The sequence below is a fragment of the Tamandua tetradactyla genome, chromosome 24, assembly GCF_023851605.1.
Source record: "Tamandua tetradactyla isolate mTamTet1 chromosome 24, mTamTet1.pri, whole genome shotgun sequence".
Classification (NCBI taxonomy): domain Eukaryota; kingdom Metazoa; phylum Chordata; class Mammalia; order Pilosa; family Myrmecophagidae; genus Tamandua; species Tamandua tetradactyla.
The window spans coordinates 21,410,012-21,433,650 of record NC_135350.1 but is presented as its reverse complement, the minus strand read 5'-3'; the positions used below and the strand labels follow the sequence as shown (position 1 = coordinate 21,433,650).

The following is a 23,639-nucleotide window of genomic DNA, read 5'->3' as shown; positions in this document are numbered from 1 at the left end:
CCTTGTTCCTCAGCACCCCTTAAGGTTAAGGGGTGAGAATTCTCTGAGGGGGAATTTGAGGAAGGCTAGAACAGGGAGAGAGGGGGAGGAAAATATATGAAGGAACCCTTGAGCAAGGATGGTTATTGAAGGTCAGGAGGCCTCGTGTGCTGGACAGATGATCTGCCTGGGGGCACGTCCTGGAGAGAAGGGAGGGTAAGAAAAAGCGCAGAATAAGGAAGGGGGAAGGGGGTAAGTAAAGCTAATCTACAAAAGCAAATGGCCTCACGTTGTGTATTGCCTCTCATCTTTCACTTTTCTTGCGAGCCTGCCCACATGTCTTCCCACATGTGTATTCAATAAACTTTTTATCTGCTCACTCTATGCTGTGCTGTGCCCTTGGATTCTTTCTCTCAGCATGGCCAAGAACCTGGAAAACCAAATCCAGCAACAACATTAACCTTATAAGACTCATTACCAACTTAACTTGTCTTATTTCTTTAGCTCCTTATTGTCTGTCTCCACCTATAATGGGCTGCTTTTGATCAGTATCACTATTCTCTTACAGAAATATGTATGTAGCACATTTCTCTCCTTTTATAAATGAATGTCTTTCAATAATTAATGGCATATAGTTCTGTACATTCATTAATTCATTTTTCCTTTACAAATTCATTCTTTTCTAATATCGCTTTCTTCTCTTTAAAAATAATTTTAAAAAGCCATTTGCTTCTTTTTCACTATTGCTTCACAACGTAAATTGGGCGATAAAGATCATGATATTAAAAAGGTACAACCACCACTTACTTAGAATTTATTTTGGTCCAGACCTTATGTCTTCAGTCCTCAACTATCTTTCAACGTGAGGGATTATTATCTACATTTATGGATAAGGGAACTAACGTTTCAAAAGGTCTAGCTGTTGCTCAAGGTCACACAGCTATTAAACCTCAAAATCCGATTTGGATCCAGGGAAGCACGGCTGGAAGACTTGCCTTCTCTTGGACGGCAGGTTTATGCCATTTACAGAGCACTTACTAAATGCTGGTGTAGGGCCAAGCCTGCTAGGTGCAGTATTTTGTGTAATCTTCAAAATGAAATAACAATTGGATGTTACTATTCCCATTTTATCACAAGAAAACTGAACATAGAAATGCTTAAGTTTAGCAAACTAGTAAGGGCAAAAGTGCAATAAACTTCTGGCCCGTGAACTTCAAAACCCACCTCATGGGGCACCTGCACAGGATATGCACACCTTAATGAAAGGAGTCTCCTCTCTGCCCCAGCAACATTTTGATAAAACAGGATTTTCAGTATTACAAGAAAATAATACAATATTTATCAAATAACAACCTTCTGACTCGCATCCCCTTTCATAAGGCTTCTCTCATTTTTTTTAATCTTCAAATAACTCAACAGATAAAATGAGGAGACTCTTGGATATTGAAAGAGAGGGCTGGTTTATCTATATTTATGTTTTCAGAATCACCAAACCATTACCTAATACTTCCCTATTTTAAAGCCAGAATCACTGTCTAAGGAGTCTCAATTGTAAAGCCAAACACTCACGGCTTGCTCATTTCATAAACAATTACATGATTCTTTTGGAGAAAACCCCTCAAATTTCTTAGTCTGTATTCTTAAAACTCTTCCAATTTATCAAACAGAATAATAGCTTGGCCAGAGCTTAATGGAAATGAATGCACAATACTGGGCACAATAAATGTTTATTGACTAAATAAGCCATAGAAAAAATATCACATTGCCAATGCAATTACTGTAACTTAACTTTGACATAATTTCAAACTTAAAGATGCAAGAACAGTACAAAAAGAAAATTCCCATACACCTTTACTTGAAATGTCTATTTACTAACATTTTGCCCCATGTGCTTTATTATCAATGTAATTTGGTAATTTGATAAAGAAAGAATTTGATAGCAACTTGTAATTAACCATATGAGCAAAATGATTTAAACTCAAGATAAAGGAAACACCACTTTGTTGCCAGGGTCAACAACTCTAAATGCAATTTACTGCTTTTGATTGGGAAAGTTGTTGGATTTAGCCAAATCTGAAGCCCACATACAATCATAAGTGAGGATCAATGTCAGGGCACTAAACAAAATCATAAGTGACCACAGGGATGTCCATTTCCATGGGAGCTTATTTTTCAAAGAAGGATTACTCTAATGGCCTTTATGTAAAAAGTTATGGCTCAAACAGTATTTTATATCCAACCCACAGATGGGGAAAAAAAAAAATCTTTGTATCCCCAAAGCAGAATGGGAACGGTCAGCCCCCCTCCCCCAAACTGTCCAGCAACAATAAAAAATATGGCTATCACCAAGAAATGTCTTTTGTGTGTGTGACATCTGAACCCCATTTCCTTTGGAAGGCTTCACTTTGGTTATTCAGTATTTCTCAAAGCTGACTATGAGAAGCCTGTATCACTTCAAAACCTTCCACATTGGGTTCCTGAGTTAATGCAATGGTCACACCCCTGTGATTCCCTGAGAGGGTGATGAGTGTGGACTTTCTCTGCTGAACAGGAGGAAGAGGCTGTCTGGCTATAATCGGCATCTGGTGCTAAAGTTGTGAGGTGAAGGGCTAAAAATACAGGCCTAGCAGTTTTAAGAACACCTAGACACAACCTTGTTGGAAGATAAGACCTGAGTAAAAGTCACCCCTGTCTTCCCTGAAAGCATCCAGTGTACACACTCTTCGGGGAACCGTCCATCAGATGTGTGACAGCAATCAGCTCTTCAACTTGTCTTGGGTGCCCTCCATTGTCCACTGAGAATACAACCTGGATTCCCTCAGTAAATATCTGTCAGGGAAGTCACATGAAAAGAATGTTCCAATTCCTTCTTGCTGGTGGGCTTCCAAGGGTAAAATAATATAGTTCGTGTCTTCTCAGTCATGAGGAAACCATTGTCACTAAATCTCCCTGGAATGCTTCCCACATCCAACCAAACAAAGGGAGCAACAGCCGAGGTTTCCAGATCAAAGACAAATGTGTCATTTTGCTGAGAGATGATGGCCTAGAAAGGAAAAGGGAAATGAAGTAAAGGATGAGTGGAGAGCTGTTTCTTTCTACAACACCTGTTAGAACATTTATGTAGGCCTAATAAGGAGTGCACTTTATAACACTTTGGTTCTACAACTGCTAAAATCATATATTCCCATGTTCTATTTCAAAACTTTAAAAATACATGTGAAATTATTTTAGGATGTGGAAAACTACCAAATTGTAATCTCAAACTAAGGTAATACAAAGTCTGCAATTATTAAGGAGGATATTTCAGGAGATCTCAAAGCTTTGTCTCCTTTAGAGCTTTTCTTTCATACCAAAAGAGAACATTTTTGCTTAAGGGCTGGATGGTTTAAATAACCTTCTAAGGCAATATCTGGACCTAGTCATAGAGCAGAACCGTGAACCTTACATTCTATTCTGAAAAGATCCAGCAATCCCAAAATCTACCTGTGAGCCAAGCTCTCTTTTATTGCGTAATATAGTAACATCATGTTAGAATTTTGGGGCGTATTTCAACCAATTTCAGCAAAAAGAGAGAGAGCTTTTTTAAATCAGGTGGGCTCCAATCCACTCAATTAGCAAATTAGCACATGTGCAGTGAAGATGAACTGGTCCCATGGCCAGCGGTGGTACGCCTCGCCTAGTGTGAGTATCGAACTCGCCTACTGTCAGAGTGACCTAATATTTAAAACTGTACATTTGTGGGGCAACATGGCTCCAGAACACACATACAAGCTAACTCTGTAGGGACTTACATTATACATTATGTGTGACATCATGAAACTCAAAGGGGAATTTTTGCTACACATAATTTTAGCCTTACACACTTGGCATGATCATTAGTTGGAGTTTCGAGTTACAAACAAGAAAACCTACTTTGTTGGAAACAGAAAAGAAACTTAATAGAGTATTTTAGGTTGGGGCAGAAATTCAGACTTAGGGCTAGGTACTAGGAATGATGGGCAAATTCCCAAATCATGGGGCAAGCTGTTTGGGTGAAATTCCTAAAGCAGCTTTCTTTCAACTGGAAATCTCATCTCTGGGCATCTGACTACAGAGCCTGGGATGCGTGGCTACATATTGGCTTCAGGAAAACTGAGAAAACAAATTCTGGCATCTCCCTTGGGATAAGATACCTTTATTAATTCCACAATAAATGCTATTGTCATCATTATTGTTACTGTTACATATTATAATTTTTATTATTATTAGGAAGGACAAGTCTCATTGCAATTCAAAAGAGGTAGGACAAAGAAGGAATCCCTACTTTCACCTCCAACTTATCTCCAGGTAATGAAGGCCTAACTAAAAGAAAGAAATTATTTCCATAAGACTAGAGACCAGAAATTTGCCCACTACATTTTTGTGTGTGCTTTTCTGGAAAGAAACTAAGTAAGTGTATGCCATTTCCTTCATATGTGTTCTGCAACAATTGTAACTGATAACTTAGTTACTATATGAATATTTCATGATTAATTAGGAAAGAAGATATTTTTCAATTCTCAGGCCTCTTTCAAATATAATGCAGAGAATTTCTAAAATAAATGTAAAACCCCCCTCATTTAAGCATACCCAGTTATGTAAAAGTGCAAGACAAATAATAAGTGCACTAAAAATACAGAATGGAAATCTCTAGAAAAATATTTTCACCTTCTTTGTGTAAGGGGAAAGAAAGGAAAGGTTTTTTTAAAAAAATCTAGACAGATCTGTATCCACCAGCTGCAAAATTTTTATAACAACACATCCTGATCATCCCATCTTTTTTCTTGGCAATTATGAAGAGATTTGGTGATTAAGCTACTTTGAAGCAATAAATCAAAGAGAGTAGGGTGAATATTAATAGACTGTACTTGAAAACTCAAAATTAGCGTGCTGCAAATGGGCTCTGATACTTCCTGGCTACGGGACCATGAGTGCATTACGTAACCTTTCTAAATGGAGACGACAATACTTGAGGGTTGTAAAAACCAGACACGAAGCCAGAAGAGCTCCTAGAACAGCACCTGTCACCTCGTAGAGGGGCAAACAGTGTGATGACTAGTGCCACCTCCACCACCCCTGCACCAGCCCCACCAGGGAAAGGGATGGGACAGCTGGACCGGCAGTACCCAAAACTTTGACACATGCTAAATTCGAAATAAAAATCTTGTGTTCTTTGCTTCCAGTGAGAAAGAGCCACATTTCCCACTGAGTACTAAGGAGAAACATTTACAAAAAGCAGGATGCAACCTGCTTGCTACAGGGTCAGGACAAATCCCTGGGGAGTCTCCAGACCACTAGTACTCACAGTAATGTATGGCTTCTGGAGCCCGACAGCCTCCTTCAGGGAGGACAGGAAATGATTGTTGGTTGGACTCAAGAGGTCGCTGTCAGTTGAAAGGGAAAAGGAAAGCACACAGCTTTGCCGTGTACAATTTCTACACCTCCTCAGCAATTCAGGCACTGGCTCATTATAGAGGAGAATGGCCTCCCCTGCTTTAATCACAAAATGGTCAGTAACATGAGAACATAAAGGCTCTAAGGAACTCCATGTATGGACTCGCACCTGGGGAAAAACAAAACAGAATAAAAACAAACATTCTTGGTTACTTGTTTTTTAGAGAATAATTGTAGTAAAATAGATGGAGAACAGGACAGTAGAACTGTTTAAGAGACTATGAAATCTGGTTTTTAATCCCAGCCCCCCAAGTACTAGTTATACGACCTTGAGCAAGTTACTCAACTTTCCAAAGCCTCCAAGTTTCTTCCTTTGTGAAAGGAAAACAAAAATAGCACTTACTTCCCAAGCTGTTGTGAGTATTAAATGGGATAATCCATGAGAGGCATAGCAAATCATAACCCATTTTCAGTACTATTAATGCCAAACTGTAGCCACCTGAGACTTCGTTGCATTTCTACATTCTCTTTTTTACCTAGAATTGTTTTAAATCCAAGTTTATTTTTCCACCTGCCCACTTTGAATAGTTTTACTGATTTCCATGTTAACATACCATATTTTAACTATTTCTTTTTCCACTCTTTGGGCTATGTGCCATTTCTTGTGGTTATAACTAAACTTACATTTAAGTAGCACTTTATAGTTGTTAATTCACTTTTGTCTAATTATTTTATTCACTACCCATGGCAGTCCTTTAAGGAGACAGAATGGCATCATTTTACAGATGGAGAAACTGAGTCACTTACTTAGGGTCACATAATAAATGGCAGAACCTTAATCTGACTATAAGTTCCCAACTCCAAGGACATTTTTTCACCACAGACACTAAAAACATTTTGGTTCAAACTAATTTCTCTTCCCCCCCCCCCCCCAAATATAACCATATCACCAAAGAAATCATCTAAAAGTCCCTTTCTTAAAGAAAACAACCCGAGTAACTTACAGTAAGTGTCACCCTGTGATCCACGTGAAGGTCTGACACACCATAGACGTAAAACACATCATGATTTTCAAAGCCCACTGGCAACAGTGGAGCAAAGAAATGCTGAGCAAAGTAATGAAGCATTTTCCACTTTCCTCCATACTCTGAAAATAATCAAGAATGTTAAGAGATGAGCAGTCTCAAGTCAGAGCTGTTGTCCACATGAACCAGCAGTGTGTGGCTTATCGTAATGATTCTAGGGCGAGAGGGAAGAACAGGGTGAGGGAGAGTCAACCAAGGCTCTATGAGTCAGGCAGGGTTCCAGGAGCATTTTGCACCTTATCTCATGTAATCTTCACAATATCTGAGTGAGGCAGGCATGAACATCCCATACAAAGGAGGAAAGAATCTAAGGCAGTGGAGCCACACATTCAGCAGATAGTCTCCCGAGCCTTGATCATACCCCTCACTAGCACTTTCTCACATGCAATTCTGCTTCAGGAGCTCATGCATCAATGCTCCTCTTTACTATACACATGAGGAAGAATATCAGTAGCATTGGCAGTGAGCAGGTTACACTGTTTATTTATAAGAATTATTTAGAACTTAAAGTCCTCTTTTTCCATAGGCACAAAACCCTCTGAGCACATCAAAACAGCTACTTAAAAATTATGGTGCAGTGGTGGCTCAGTGGCAGAATTCTCACCTGCTAGGCTGGAGACTGGGTTCTATTCCCAGAGCTTGCCCAGGTTAAAAAAAAAAAAAGAAAATTATAGCTGGCAAATTCAGACTGGAGGAAAACATCCAAACTGATGACAAAAATGCAGTTCCATAAACTTAAAAATCTCTTAGCATCTTTTTTTTCTCAATGTCCCTCTGTTTCAAAAGGGAGATCTTTCTCCACAAAGCACTGCAATCACTCAACAGCATGAGAGAGAGAGAACAGCCCAGTGCACAGTGCAAACTGCTGAGATGGAGAAATGTGGTTTTGAAGTTCAGATAAAAGTCATTTCTTCAGGGTTTTGCAAATTTCAGCACTCAGCACTATAATCCTAACTCTAAATAGTTCCTTTGAATTCTTTAAAGTAACAATACCAATAAGGGTGTAGAAGGGTGGAGAGGTCTTTCCCATTGGATATATAACATGAGCTAGAACTTACATTTGGAAAGTTTTCTCATAAATGGAAGATGCGTTAGACCTGAGGTAACTTACACAGTATCAGGTGTGATGTTCATTAGCGGTAAAGACTAAATGTGTGTTCTAGAGGTCAAGGCCAAGATACACTAGATTCCAGGGAATAGGAATTAAAGCAAAAGGCTCTATGATTTCTGGCTTTGTCATTAGCTCTGTAACTTTGGGCAAAGCCCTTAAACATGTGATAGATTAAATGCTGCTCAAATGTCTTTTCTTTCCTCTATCCATTGCCCTCGCCCCCGGCTGTCCCTCTTGGTTTGGGCTCAGTCATGTGACTTACTTTGGTCAACAGGATGTTGACAGGCAAGACATAACAGGAGGTTTGAAATGTGTTTGCATGATTAGGTATCTCCTGTGCATATCTTGTAGCTGAGAGGAGAACTTTTTGTGGGGTAGTTGCTTTCCTTTAGCATGGACCCCATAAAGTATAAGAGCCCAACCTGCAGCGAAGGGCCAAATCCAGTTGACCACACTTTGAATTGGAGTCTTCCAGCCATCCACGTCACACCCTGTCTTGTCTAGCTAACCCCAGGCAACCCACATGAGCAAGTCCAGCTGAGATAAACAGATGCCCTAGCTACTCTACAGATGCACGAGAAATAAATGCTTATTATCCACCACTGAGAATTTGTGATTGTTTCTTAGAGGCATCAAGAGACCACAGGCAGCTGATAAATCATGGCTTTTATTTCTCCTTCTACTTAGAAACTAGTTACCTTAGTACCATCAATTCAAGTGTTCAGTAAGGATAAAAAAAGCAGAAAAGGCAGGTTGTAGAGATAGATCTTATTTCCAATCTCTAAATTCTCTCAGTCTACGTGCTTCCATGAGATTCTTTAAAGACTTGAATACCAACTTGTTTCCCAGCATTTCCTGAGTTACCTTTCCAACAGTGATTTGTGAATAAGAAAGAAAACTTCACCAACCATCAAAAAGAATGTAACTTGTACAATCAATTTGTATGATAATAAATGGTACAGTGAGAACATTTCTCCTTCATAGTCTGTTATGGTAAACGTAGTTATATATGTATCATGTAAATATATATAAAATATGAAGTTTTAATACCAGATTATTTATTACAAAATATACTTCCCTAAGAGTCTGATCTAAAAGTCATAACTAAAGCAAATGACCATAGATCCATAACTTACATAAAAGGATTTTTTGATGAGCATTGTAGTGAAATGACTTACAAGACACTTAAGTTTAGAATTTCTGTGCATCTGGTTAGAAATCTGTTCAAATTTCAAGCAAAATTCCCAGGTATATGTATTTTTTTAGTTTTGGAAACATATATATACAACATAAAATGTCCCATTTTAACCACTTTCAAGAATACAATTCACTGCTGTTAATTAAATTCACAATGTTGTGCTGCCATCACCATCCATTATTAAAATGTTTCATCACTCCCCAAAGAAACTGCAACCACTAAGCATTAACTTCCCATTCCTCAACCCCCACTCTGTCCCTGGTAACCTGTAATCTACTTTCTATTAATGAATTTTCATATCTTCCTTATTTCCTTTAATGAAATCATACAATATTTGTCCTTTTCTCTGGCTTATTTCACTTAACATGATGTCTTAAAGACTCATCCATGTTATAGCATGTATCAGAACTTCATTTCCTATAAGGGCTAAATAATATTCCATTGCATGTTTATCCATTCATCTGTTGATGGGCATTTGGGTTGTTTCCACCTATTACTGCTATGAAAATTGGTGTGTATATCTTTTCAAGTCCCTACTTTCAATTCTTTGGAGTTTATACCTTGAAATGGAATTGACAAGTTGTGCTGGTCTGAAACTATTATGTACCAAGGAAAGCCATGATCTTTTCATTCTAATTCAATTTTGTGGGTGCAGACCTATTCTTTGGGTGGGACATTTGATTAGAGATGTGACCCCACCCATTCAAGGTGAATCTTGATTAGTTTACTGGAGTATTTATAAGAGTCAATACAGAGAGCAGACACAGACATTTGGAGATGCAGACAAAGATACCCCGAGTGCTAAGCAAGGACTCACAGAAATATCCAGAACCTGGAGAGAGCCAAGGGAAGCTAAGAGACAAAATCCAGAATTTTCCCTGGAGAAGCTAAGTGAGGGCCCAAAGACACTTGGAGAGAAAGCCACTGGAATGAGAAGCTGAAAGCAACAAATTGGGAGCAAGGACCTCAGATGCCAGCCATGTGTCTTCCCAATTGACAGGTGTCCCAGCTGCTAGCTGCTTTTCCTCTGAGAAGGCAACCTTTTGTTGATGCCTTAATTTGGACATTAGAATTGTAACTTGTAACTTAATAAATCCCCTTTATAAAAGTCAATCCATTTCTGGTATATTGCATTCTGACAGCATTAGCAAACTGAAACACAAGTCATATGGTAATCCTATATTTAACTTTCTGAGTAACTGCCACTAATAATATACAAAGGAAGAGCTGGCATTTCTCTGTATCCTCATCAACACTTGTTATTTTCCACTTTTGAAATAATACACATTCTATTAGGAATGAAGTGGTATCTCCATGGTTTTGATTTGTGTTTCTCTAATGGGTAATGATATTAAGCATCTTTTCATGTGCTTATTGGCTGTTTACATAATTTCTTTAGAGAAATATCTACTCAAATCCTTTGTCCATTTTTTAATTAGGTTATATGTCTTTGTTGTTGAGCTGTAGGAGTTCTTTATATATACCAGATATTAAGCCTTTATTACATATATGGTTTCTAAATAATCTCTCCCATTCTGTAGGTTGTCTTTTCACTTTTTTGGTAATGCCCTTTGACACATGAAAGTTTTTAATTTGGTGAAGTTGGATCTATCTATTTTTTCTTTTGTTGCTTGTGACTTTGGTGTAATGTCTAATAATTCATTGCCTAATACAAGGTCCTGAAGATAACTCCCTGTGATTTATTCAGGAGTTGTATGGTCCTGATTCTTATATTTTGGTCTTTGATCTAATAGAGTGCAATTTTGTATATAGTTCAAGATTGGGGTCACATTCATTCTTTTGCATATAGACATACAGTTTTACAGTACCATTTGTTGAAGAGACTATTCTTTCCCAGTTGAGTGGACTTAGTACCCTTGTCAAAAATCAGTTGACCATAAATGTAAAAGTTGATTTCTGAACTCTCAATTTGATTCCATTAGTCTATATATCTGTGCTTGTGTCAGTACCATTCTCTTTTGATTACTGTAGCTTTGTAGTTAAGTTTTAGGATGAGGAAGTGTTAGTCCTCTAACTTTCTTCTTCTTTTTCAAGATGTTTTTGGCTATTTGGGGTCCCCTGTCCTTCCATATGAATTTGGTAATTGGTTTTTCCATTCCTGTAAAAGCCAATTGGAATTTTGATTCAGATTGTGTTGACTCTGTAAAGTGCTTTGGGTACTACAGTATTGACATTTAACAATGTTTATTCTTGCAATCCATGAACATGTAATGCCTTTCTATTTAAGTCTTCTTCAATTTCTTTCAGCAATGTTTTGTAGTTTTCTGTGTACAGGTCCTTTATATTCTTTATTATTTCTAGATAGTTTATTCTTTTAGTTGCTATTGTCCAGGTAGATTTTAGTATTCGTAAAGTTATAATGATAAGTGAGACTAATTTTTTAAAAAGAAGTATTTAACAACCTATGAATTCCAAGTAGGTACTGATTGCTCTAAAGTTGATCCCATTGCATGTGGTAAGAGGTGATATAGGCATCTGCCTCCCCCATCCTCCTGCATTGTAAGCACTTTATTAAATGAGCCAATTAAACAGTGGCTATGAGGCTGTACATATAAGATATAGCAATACTTGTTACAGCTTCTCCCTGATACCCAGATTCTCTAACAGGTAAAAAGGAGCTGGCGAGCCTCTCCATACAGGCAGAGTCCTACCAGAGTTTCAACCAACTGGTTGAAAATTCTCCTAAACAAAAGTAGGGGTGCTTACGTTCTTTTTGCCCTGGGAAGTCCTCTTAAATAAATTCAAAATTCTAAGCAGTAATTGTAAGACACAAGGCTGAGATGTTTGTACATGAATCTACCCCCTACTGAGCTTGCTGTTGCAACTCTGCACAGCACAGAACCCATAATTAGGCTGTCGCCAAGGCTCGTGGACAGACACGGCGGGTGGGCAGCTGGTCTTCAGAGAGGCTGCAGAAGAAGTGCCTCTTCAGCTACAGTTCTGTCTGGCTTAATCTGACCTCTCAGGCACTGTGCTTTCTCAGTCCCTCTCCCCACAGGTATTGCCTTCTGTCACTCACAGAAAGAACACTGAAACACTTACCTAGAGAAGCCCAGGAGGGTGCTTGCCAGATGTCATTCAACTGCCAATAAAGGGCTCCCCAGGTGTGGCCTTCACCTTGCACTATCTCACTTCGGCTGCGGAGGTAGAATTCCGTTTCTGTTTTGACACACTGGGCCTGCATCACCTGATTCAGGAAAAAAACACGAAAACAAACGTCTTATTGGTCCGAGCTGTCTAGACCTGAAAAAATAAATACAGACTTGAGTTTTTACTAAAGCAAATCAGATAAATTAGGGAATTTGATTAGCTTAGACATACTATTATTATACTAAATCTGAAATTATCCCTTTAGCAGAAGAGAAGCTGCTGCCTATAACAGCAGGTTTTGGGGGCCTTGGGGGGTTGGCATTTGACTTATTATAAAAATGATGACAAAAGGAATAAGAAGGTTTAAAGGATTCTTTTCTAATAATAGTGTTGGTAATGAAGGAACTCAAAGACTATTATTATTCTAGAACAAATGCTATACGTAGTCAAACACCAGAATTTTTCAATTATGGGTTTTGCTAACACATTTATCGCTATTTGAAAAAGACTTTCATTAGAGAAAATTCTATAGGAAAAATACCTTTGTTATTATAAGTTTGCTACTGTACAATCCTTAACCCCCTTTTTTCTACTCGTCATTGCTTTTTTTAATGCAGTTTTATTGAGATATATTCATACACCATTCAAAGCATCCGAATAGCTCAGAGTGTGATCACATAGTTGTGCATACGACCCCATGATCAATTTTAGAATATTTTCATTACTGCAGAAAAGAAATAAAAATAAAAGAGGAAACCAAAATCCTCCTATATCGTTTATCCCGCCCCCATTACGGATGCACAGTATTGGTATATATAATTGTTACTGGTGTTGAAAGAGTACTAAAATATTACTGTTTACTACAGCCCATAGTTTGCATAGGTACATTTTTCCTGTATACTCCTCTATTATTAACCCCTTGTAATAGTGTCATATATTTGTTGTAGTTCATGAAACAACTTTTTAATATTTGTACAGTTAATCACTGACATTTTCCACCAAAAAACTCACTGTATTATACATTCCCATGTTTAGCCTCCAACTTTCCTTCTGGTGGCATATATGACTGTAAACATCTCCGTTACACCTCAATCACACACCATTCAGCTGTTAACTATTCTCACAATAATGTGCTACTGTCACCTCTGTCCATTTTCAACTTTTAGCCTCAACCTAGTTAAACAAGATTATTAGCAGTAGTTGTAGTATCATCATGATCATGATTTTGGATGATGCAAGATTTCTTAATTTCTTATGAATGCAACTCCTTCATTACAGCACAACAGACTGTAAATTATAGCAATAGACAAGTGAATTTAGTTTTTGTTTAAGATACATGAAAGAATTTCATACAAGACCGTTAATAATTGTCATCATCAAGATCCCTGTGCTTGTGTAGAGCTTACATCTCAGCGTTCAGGGAGAGTATGGTCACTGTGCAAGGGCTTGGAAGGGGTGGGTTAGTCAGACTGTGCGTGAAGGGCTCACTGAAGGAAAAGTTGAGGAAGTCATCACCATGCTGATTAGGAAAAACTCTGGGGAGCTGGTTAGACCTCAGGCCATGGGACCGTATCCACTCCTAGGGATGGAGCTGCCCAGCTCATAGGGGTCATGCCCCACTGTGCCCTGAATTCACGCCAGGATGAACCTGGTGGCCATGACATGGTGCCAGCTTCCGCAGAGAGGAGAAAAGGGCAGGGAGAGATAGTCATCTCCCCCAGGATCAGGACCATAATTAGCCCATTCTGTGGAAATGCAATTTAACTTGGGCAGTCAAACAAGCAAGCAGTGCCATAACTGCTTTCAAGGGAAGCACCTCATCATGGATGAAGTGGAATAACTTTGTGAAAGGGAGATTTGAGGGTCAACAGCAACTATAATGTCTGTTAACTTCCTTAGCAAAAAGTAACACTGTTGTGATAGCTGCTTGTCTAACTGCTGCTGCAGTACCTATGTGGTTTGCATCTCCTGATGCCAGACAGCTTCTTAACCAGGAAGCCGTGGCATTCCAGAACCTCTTCATGGCAGTAGAAGATCACTTTGAATTGTGTTTGGCCAAACGTAGGCCCTCATTCCAGAATGAAAGCAACTGTACAGAGCCCGTAGTACAGTATTGCTCTAGAGAACCCTCCCAAGCTCTTCCTTGCCTGATAGGTGCAGAAGACTTCAAGTATGGGCAAGAAGAGATGCTGCCAAAGAATTGGCAGCCTGAAGTCAGACTTCAGTGTTCAAAGTGCATTGGTCAGAAGATGGAAGAGGGCAAAAGCTTTGTGAGGAAACCACTTCTTGTGCTGTACTCGTCGGACTTGCTCACCTCCTGGGCTCTTACCTGATGGAACCATTCTGTAAAGCAGCTTGGAAACTCCAGCTGCTCAGATTCAAAAAAGACAAAACTACAAGCGGGGCTTTCGGTGGTCCTGGCATTTCTGGATGGCTCTACCAGAGTTCCTGCAAAGGGAGCTGTAACATATGTTCCCTGGGTGTCACGAGTCAAGTTTTCACTTACAGTTCTGAGCTAGGACTTTTCGCTGTAAAACTATGTATTGAATTTATTTGAACTAGCAGGAAAGTGATAAATTTTTATATAGGAAAATGCCTTGCCTTTTATGTAAATATATTCAAGGATATTTAAAAACATAAAACACAAAACAGTGGGCAGCTGAGATTCCAGTCACCAGACATTTCAGAAAGCTGCCAGCCCAGCCCTGGCAGGTCGTAGAGCAAACAATGACTAGAAATCACCAGCAAACACCACACGTTGGGTGCCCAAAGTGTCCCCAAAGTATGGACCAGTCCGGACACACCACAGAGGCCAAGGGGACCTGCTAACATTCTAATACTACCCCCCAGGAACTGGGCTCAGCCCTGAATTCATTAATGGTATGGAAGAAAAGGAATCATTCAAGGAGTTCTGGACTGGAATTACTTTCCAGGGGTCCAGATCTACAAAGCAGGGCAAATAGGAGAAAAATAAAATAAAAATTCTGAGATGGAACCAAAATATCAGTGTGTAGGATAAGTAATTAAGTTATCTCTTTCAGACAAAAATGAAAACTTCTAGGACAAAGTAATAACCTTAGTTGGAGCCAATCCAAAGGACAACTAGGTGTTTTATTGATGGCCTTGGTAGAGGTGACCTGTATTTTCTTTTTCCTTATGGTGACTTTAAGCTACTTTTTAGGGGGAAAAAATCTGATAAGCATCAACTTATTCATATTGTTCTAAATTATTTTCCATTTTTTGTTAATATATATTTTACTCCTATACATTTGCTGTTTTGCTTTCTGCACTCACTTGATTTCCACATGTGTACACTTCCATGCTCCAACATCTTCTATGCATCATTGTGCTTTAAGTGGTAATGCAGTTATTTGCTTAATTAGGCATAAGAATGGCTTCCAGTTTTTTCTTTTCTAAACACAAGAGCTAAGAACACCTTTTTGTGCAAATCAATTTTTTCCCTTCTTGCGTTATTTCCTTTGGCAATAATACGAGCAAATTTTAAAGTTCTCACTGCATAGTAGCACATTAGGCTCCAGTAGGGAGACTGCCACAAACTGGTAGCCTCTGTGCTGAATTTAGCTGCAGGTAGGTCTTAATTGGCCCACACAGTGAGTTACAGAGTTTCTGGTGAGGTTGTTGGTTTTTAATGTCCTTAATTGGGGCCTGCAGGCTACAGTTTGCCCCCAGTCCCAATAATCACTCTTAGCCATTTACATTACCTGCCTGGACCCAGTAAGCATTTGAATTTTCAGCATCCAAGTTATACCAATCTTCAGGACTACCTGCAAGATCTAAGTACCTAACGCTCTATATCCATTCTAATTAATACCAATTTCCTCACTGTCTTTTACCTGAAAAGGTAAAAGCCAGAAATGGCTTGATAGGAAAATATTAGTAGTCGCTCAGAATTTTTTAATTAAAAAAATTAGATTTAATTTAAAAAATGTTTTAATGAAAGCAGGACTCCTAGCCCTTGCCAGCAGTGAAAAAAAAGAGCATGAGGCTAGCTCTAACTAGTAGCCCATCATACCTGAAATTGGAGTTCTCTTTGAAGAGCCTGTGTTTTAGCACAGTATGGAATACTCCATATAGATGGCTCCATACCAGTAGTATAAACTGAGGGTGCCAGCAAGGACCGATGAATGGCACTCTTGCTCATAAAAATGCAGGAAGTACTGCTCACTACATCTCTTAAAGGGATGTTGTCCAATCCTAGTTCCCAGAAAAATCTTTGGAACTGCCTCTTTCCCTTTAAAACTTAACCCTAAACATGCATATCCATGCATCCTTCCCTAAAGAGGGCAATCTTTTCAAATAAGAATGGATAAATGCTTAGTCACTTCCTGGGTTATGTAGCCTCCACTGTTGGAAGATGAATCTTATTTTAGTTTTAGAAATATGCCTATTTTCAGCAGCATGTTTGAATACACTTATGAAATCAGTCTCCATAGAGAAACAGATGGTATGGTAAAAAAAAAAATGGGACCAGAAGTCAAAGACCTAGTGTCTAATTCCAGCTTTGCCACTGCAATGGAGGCTAATAGCTGACTAACAAAACCCATTCTCCCCTTCCTCCAGAGTGAAAGAGTAGTGGCTGGGCTACAACGCCCATAAACACTTTCCCAACTCTGGAAAAAAGGAGTAACCATGTAACTAAGTTCTCCTGACAGAATGTGATTTTTTAAAATTTTACTTCATTTATAAGAAATAAAAAATAAAGCCTTTTTAAAACTGAGATATAATTCACATACCACACAATTCATCCTTTTAAAGTGTACAGTTCAATGGCTTCTAATACATTCACAGATTGTGCAACCATCATCACTATCTAATCTACCTCTGCTTCTATGGATTTGTCTGTTATAGATACTTCATATAAATGGAATCATCCAATATGTGACCTTTTGTGTCTGTCTTCTTTCACTTAGCACAATGTCATCGATATATATTCAAGTCATAGTATGTATCAATACTTCATTCCTTTTCATTGTTGAAAAATATTTCATTGTATGAGTATACCACAATTTGTTTACAAATTCATCAGCTGATGGACATTTGGGTTGTTTCAACTTTTTAGGTATTATGAGTAATGCTGCTATGAATATCCATATACAAGTTTTTGGGTGAAACATTCTCTTGGTTATATGTCTATGAGAGGATCTGCTGAGTTATATATCCCAGTGATGGTTTATCTATAATGGGTAACATTTTATAATTTTAAACATAATTATATGTTCAACATTTTAAAGAACCTCCAAACTTCTTTCACAGCAGCTGTACCATTTTATATTCCCACCAGTAACATATGAAGGTTCCAATTTCTCCACATCCTTGTCAACTCTTGCTATTATCCACCTTTTTGATTGTAGCCATCCTAGTGGGTATGGAGTGGTAACTCATTGTGGTTTCGTTGTGCATTTTTCTAATGGCTAATGATGTTGAGATCATCCCACATATCTATTGGGCATTTGCATATCTTCTCTGAAGATAAGTCAATTAGGTCCTTTGTCCATTTATTAATTGGGTTATTTGCCTTTTTAATTGCTGAGTTGTAAGAGCTTTTTATGTGTTTCAGATACTAAACCCTTGTCATATATATGATTTACAAACATTTTCTCCCATTCTTTGGGTTGCCTTTCATTTTCTTCTTGATCGTGTCCTTTGATGCACAGAAATTTTAATTTTGATGAAGTGCATTTTATTTATTTTTCATACGGTTACTTGTGCTTTAGGTGCCTGTGAGAGTTAGAGGGAACAGGCCACAAGACTGCTCTGACTTCTGACATGAATTGCAAGTTTGGGGGACATCTCAAAGCTACCATAAGGTTTGATAATTTACTAGAAGGACTACAGAACTCATGAAAACTGTTATACTCATGGGTATGACTTATTACGGACAAAGGATATTGATTAAAGTCAGCCAAGGAAAGTAGTGCATAGGGTAGGGTCCAGGAAAAACTCCATAAGTGGTGCTTGTGTTGTGTTATCCTCTCCCCGTGAAGCCATGGACAGCATTACTTTCCTGGAATAAAAGTATAACAAAATTCAAAAACCAAAGAATCTCACCAGAGCCTTTGGCATCCAGAATTTTTTTGGAACTTTATCACATACTGCTCACGTCGTTGACCTTTAGTCTCCAAACCTTACAGATACAGAACTGCTACTGTGTGGCCCAGAGACCCCACCATAAATTCTGTTAGTCTGGTGCTCAAGGTCCGCGGGCAAACAAAGACTCTCCTATGAGGAATGACATTCCAAGGGCTTAGAGATCACTTCCCAGGAGCCAACAACAACAGCCAGATCTCATTTGGGGCTGGGTTAATTTTTTTTTATCTTTTTTATTGTACAGCATAACATATATACAAAGCAAAGAAATTAAAAAGCAATAGTTTTCAAAGCACTCTTCAACAGGTAGTTACAGGACAGATTCCAGAGTTTGTCATGGGCTACCATATGATCCTCTCACATTTTTCCTTCTAGCTGTTTCAGAATATAGGAGGCTAGAAGGCTTAAATTTTTTTTATCATCACAATTGACTTTTTTTTCCCCTTCTTTTTCTTGTGAAAAATAACATATACACAAAAAAAAAGCAATAAACTTCAAAGCACAGCATCACAATTAGTTGTAGAACATATTTCAGCGTTTGACAGGGATTACAATTACACAATTTTAGGTTTTACTTCTAGTTGCTCTAACTAAAAGAGATATCAATTTAATGATGCAACATTCATATTCATTTGTTAATCCTATCTTCTCTGTATAACTCCACCATCACCTTTGATCTTTCCATCTTTCTCTTTAAGAATGTTTGGACTATGGCAACTGTAAATTTTTCATATTGGAAGGTCTGTCACTAATATGGGATAGGGAGATGGAATGATCTGATGTTCTGGAGAGGTGAGGCTAGGTTTCAGGACTTATCTGGAGCAGGGACCCATCTGGAGGTTTTAGGTTTCTTGAAAGTTACTCTAGTGCCTGGAACCCTTGTGGAATCTTCTATATTGCCCTAGGTGTTCTTTAGGATTGGCTGGAATGCTCCTGGTTGGGGGTTGGCAGGTTATGATAGGTAGCATGGTCTACCCGAAGCTTGCATAAGAGCTATCTCCAGAGTAGCCTCACGACTCTATTTGAACTCTCTCTGCCACTGATACTTTATTAATTATACTTCTCTTCCCCCTTTTGGTCAGGATGCAATTGTTGATCTCATGGTGCCAGGTCTGGATCCATCCCTGGGAGTCATCTCCCACGTCGCCAGGGAGACTTCCACCCCTGGATGTCATGTCCCACATAGTGGGGAGGGTAATGATTTCACCTGCAGAGTTGGGCTTAGAGAGACTGAGGCCACATCCGAGCAACAACAGAGGTCCTCCAGAAGTAATTCTTAGGTATGCCTATAGGTAGTCTAAGCTTCTCTGCTACCTACATAAGCTTCACAAGAGTCAGCCTCCTGATCGAGGGCATGGCCTATTGATTTGGGTGTCCCTAAAGTTTGACATAGTATTAGGGGTCAGGTTAATTCTTCACTGTACAGTATCACATGTAATGGTAGCTTAATCTAAGCTCACAGAGATTTACACCTATGTTTTATTCTAAATTTTTATAGTTTTACCTCTTAAATTTATACTTTTGATATATTTTGGGTTCATTTTTATATATGTTGTGAGTAGGGGTCCAAATTCGATCTTTGGCATGTGATATCCAGTTGTCCTAACACCATTTGTTGAAAAGCCCATTCTTTCCCTATTTTACAGTATTGACACCATTATAAAAAACAAATCAGCCATAGATGCATGTGTTTATCTCAATAGCAGTGGTGAGAGCAGGCATCCTTGTACAGATCCTGATCTGGGAAGAAATGCTTTCAGTTTCACCATTAAGTATGATGTTAGTAGTCAGTTTTTTATAGATATCCTCTATCAGGGTGAAGGTGCTCCCTTGTACTCCTTATTTTCTGAATGTTTTATAATGATAAAGTGTTGAATTTTGCCCAAAGACTTTCTGTGCCTATTGAGATGACCATGTGATCATTTTTCCTTTGTTATATTAACATGGTGTATTACATTGATTGATTTTCCTATATTGTCCCAACTTTGCATTCCTGACATACATTCCCCTTGTCATGTTGTATAAGCCTTTTTGTATGATTCTGGACTTGGATTGCTGGTATTTTGTTGAAGATTTTCCCACCTATATTCATAAAGGATATTAATCTATAGTTTGCTTTTCTTGAGGTATCTTCATTTGGTTTGGTAGCAGGGTAATACTGGCTTCACAGAATACGTTAGGAAGAGTTCCCCTTCTATTTTCTGGAAGAGTTTGTGAATGACTGGTATTAATTCTTCTTTAAACATTTTTTTTAATCACCAGTGAAGCCATCTTGTCCTGGGCTTTTTTTGTGTGTGGGAAATTTAACAATCTCTCAACATTTTACGGGTCTATTCAGATTTTCCTATCTCTTCTTGAGTCGATTTGCTAGTTTGTATCTCTCTAGGAAACTGTTCATCTAGACTACTTAATTTGCTGCCATACAACTGTTCATAATATTCACTTAATAATCATTTTTATTTCTATAAGTTTGGTTAGTAATGCCCCCTTTTTTCAAAATTCTTTCTTATTCTCCTTCCTTCCCCCTCTTCCCACCTCCCTCCTTCTCTTTCTCTTTCCCATCCTCGCTCCTGGTCAGTCTAGCTAAAGGTTTATCATTTTTGCTAGTCAAAGTACTAACTTTTGGTTTCACTGATTTTCTCTCATGTTCCAATGAAGTCTTTTAAATGTGCCAAATTTCTGGTGCTTGTCATACCTAATTGCTGAAAATTAGTGTTAGAATTCAACCAAACATTTCAGTAGTTATAAAGCTTCCATTATCTTGATTGTGAAAAGATACAATGTTATACTTTAAGAAACAGAAACCCAAATTGATTACATTCACTGCCTGACCTTAGCATCTGCCTCTTCACACATAAAATGGAGATAGCAACATGGTCACTTGGAAATAGTGTTAGAATTGCATCAGAAGACATAAAGAACATTTTCCTGGCCCAGGTATATAGTGGATACTGAAGAATGATAATTGTCTGTCTGTTAAATTACACAATGCTATATAAAATCTTCTAGTATATAGTAAACTATGTTAATAATAGTAACCCTTCATCTCACTCTTTTGCCCACCCCATGCCCATCCTAAAAGCTCCACATGGCCTGTATCTTGAGTAGATGTCTCAGTGCCGCTCACCAAAAAACTGACTGATCCAGAGCAGCAAGTATCATCGACACTTGGGACTGCAGCACAACCTACATTTTCCCCTGAGTTCTTTTGATTAAGTTGCTTGCAACAAGGGGAGATAAGGTGAAGAATATGAGTCTGTCAAGGACATCTCCAAGCATCTAGCATGTAATAGATGCTCAATAAACAGTTGAAGAATAAATGAAACCACTAAAGTGGGCTATAATCTAAGGGATCAATAAAGATGTCACTAGCCCTGCTTCCTCTCTAAGAGGATAATAAGAGTCCGTGCTGGTGGAATAAGAAGGTACACCTATGCATGTGGACTATGTGGGATACTATATAAGAGAATAGATAAGGTAGAAAATGAAAGATAAGGCAAGATCATTTTGGAGCATTAGGAGAATTAAAGGAGGAAAGAAACTAGAAAAAAAAATCCTTGGTTATAAGATAAAGAGAAGACAGGAAAGAATCTGAATGTGAGAAGTTACTACACAGCTTTCTTGGTCAAGACTTTTCTTACAGTGCCAAAAAAAAAATTTGCTTAATTAAAAGTTTAGCTGAAAAAGTTGCACATGGACAAGCACACTGTTCTTCAGAATAGTATGTTCATCTATAAGAAAATGAACCAGAAGAGGGGGTGAGAACAGACAAAGTGGACCAAAGAAGGGTTTCAGTGTAATACAAGGATTAAAGATGATTGTTCTAAAATCAAAGTAATGAGGGGGGAAAAAACTTTTTTGTATTAATATTTCTTCTTTGTATTTCAAAAAGAAAGTCCAACAGTAAACACAGCAAAACAAAAAATCATGATTATTATTTTGTTCATCTCAGATCCCATCTGGTATGTCGGAGAGTTCCAAGGCAGAACTAATCAGATGCATAAAACAAGTTCAGTTCCAGGCCAATGCCTGATAGGAAACTAGCACTAAACTCTCAGACAAAAACAAGAAAGAAATAATTCCATTTGCAAACCCAACTCCTAACTATAAACTTTTAATGCTGATGAATTCAGAAAAGAACAATTATTTCTGTCAGCTCTTTGAATGCAGTGTTTGAAGAAACAAAATAAAGTAACTAATAAAATGAACAGCTGGAAAGAGGAGAGCCAGCATGAAAAATAACAGCTGAAAAGGGTCACACAAACACATATACAAGAAAAAGATCACCCCATTTCATATACCAAAAATGAGATGCATTAATAAGGCTATCTAAGCCTAGTAAGAATGAATTGCAGCACTTTTTTAAAGAGGGAGATGTAAATATTACCTAAATTCTGTGTTCTGTTAGGTAATTCATAGATTACATATTGCACTGGCAAAACTTCCTTAAATGATAAGATTATGGTTAAAATATTAAAATCCTCTTAATCATCTCATTGCCTTCTAAAAAAAAGATTATTCACTTGGCTTACAGTTTTCTGTTTCAGCTTCTATGCAGGGGTTAGTGTTTTCATATGGGGGAAACTGATGAGAGTGAGCATGAATATGGATAAAAATTGGTACATTTTTAGGTGTTAATTAAAATGTGATTATGTTTTAAAAAATGTGATCATGTTAACAAAAACTTCTGACCTACTTCAGATCAACCCCTATGACTGGGGTTAGTTAGACTTTAACCTTCTCTCTCAGAACATGAAAAAATTATGGTGAAAACATCTGTAAATATATAATGGCTTTAATATAGGGCTGGTGAGAGGGAAGAAGTAGAAAGTGACTGTTAATGGGTGCAAGGTTTCTCTTTAGGGGTGATGATAATCTACATCTTTAAATGATAATCTAAAGTTCGATTTTGGTGATGGATGCACAATTAAGTGAATTTACTAAAAACCATTCTATTATAGTGAATTTTATGGTATGTCAATTATATCTTATTAAAGATATTTTAAAGATATATCCAATAAGGTGCAGAAATCTTAAGTGTACAACTCAATGAAGTCTGACATATGCAAACATCCATGTAACTACCATCAGATCAAGTACAGAACTTTTTCAGTGCTCCAGAAAGTTCCCTTGTACCCCTTTCCAAATTACTGTCTATCAACCTCCTTCACAAGAAGTGCCATTAGTACGCAAAATGCCATCACTTTGATTGGTTTTGTCTATACTTAAATTGCAACATAAAAAGAATCATACAGGGTGGGCCACGGTGGCTCAGCAGGCAAGAATGTTTGCCTGCCATGCCAGAGGACCCGGGTTCGATTCCTGATGCCTGCCCATGTTAAAAAGAAAAAGAATCATACAGTATGTACCCTTTTATGTCTAATTTTTTTTGCTCAATGTCATGTCTGTGAATTTTACCCAAGTTAATTCTGGTATCAGTTCATTCTCTTTTTTGTTGCTATGGCATATTCCATTGTATGAATATACTACCATCTGTTCATGAATTCTCCTGATAAAGGGCATTTATGTCGTTCCCATTTGGTGACAATTACGATGAAAGCTGCTATGAACATTTTCATACATTTCGGTTGGTGCACTCACTTTTCGTGGAAAATAACTAGGAGTAGAAATAATA

The 23,639-nt window shown here is 38.0% G+C and overlaps 1 protein-coding gene across 1 annotated transcript in view; it reads right to left on the bottom strand.

Moving 5' to 3' along the window:
- Positions 1 to 1,675: 1,675 nt before the first annotated feature.
- MANBA (mannosidase beta) overlaps positions 1,676 to 23,639 on the bottom strand; it is a 136,050-nt gene continuing 114,086 nt past the window's right edge. Inside the window, exons 14-17 of the mRNA XM_077142671.1 lie at positions 11,849 to 11,993; positions 6,396 to 6,538; positions 5,303 to 5,560; positions 1,676 to 3,022 (exon numbers count right to left, since the gene is read on the bottom strand). Coding sequence (XP_076998786.1) covers positions 2,798 to 3,022; positions 5,303 to 5,560; positions 6,396 to 6,538; positions 11,849 to 11,993 — 771 coding nt within the window. The 3' untranslated portion in view covers positions 1,676 to 2,797. The remainder of the gene's footprint in view (positions 3,023 to 5,302; positions 5,561 to 6,395; positions 6,539 to 11,848; positions 11,994 to 23,639) is intronic.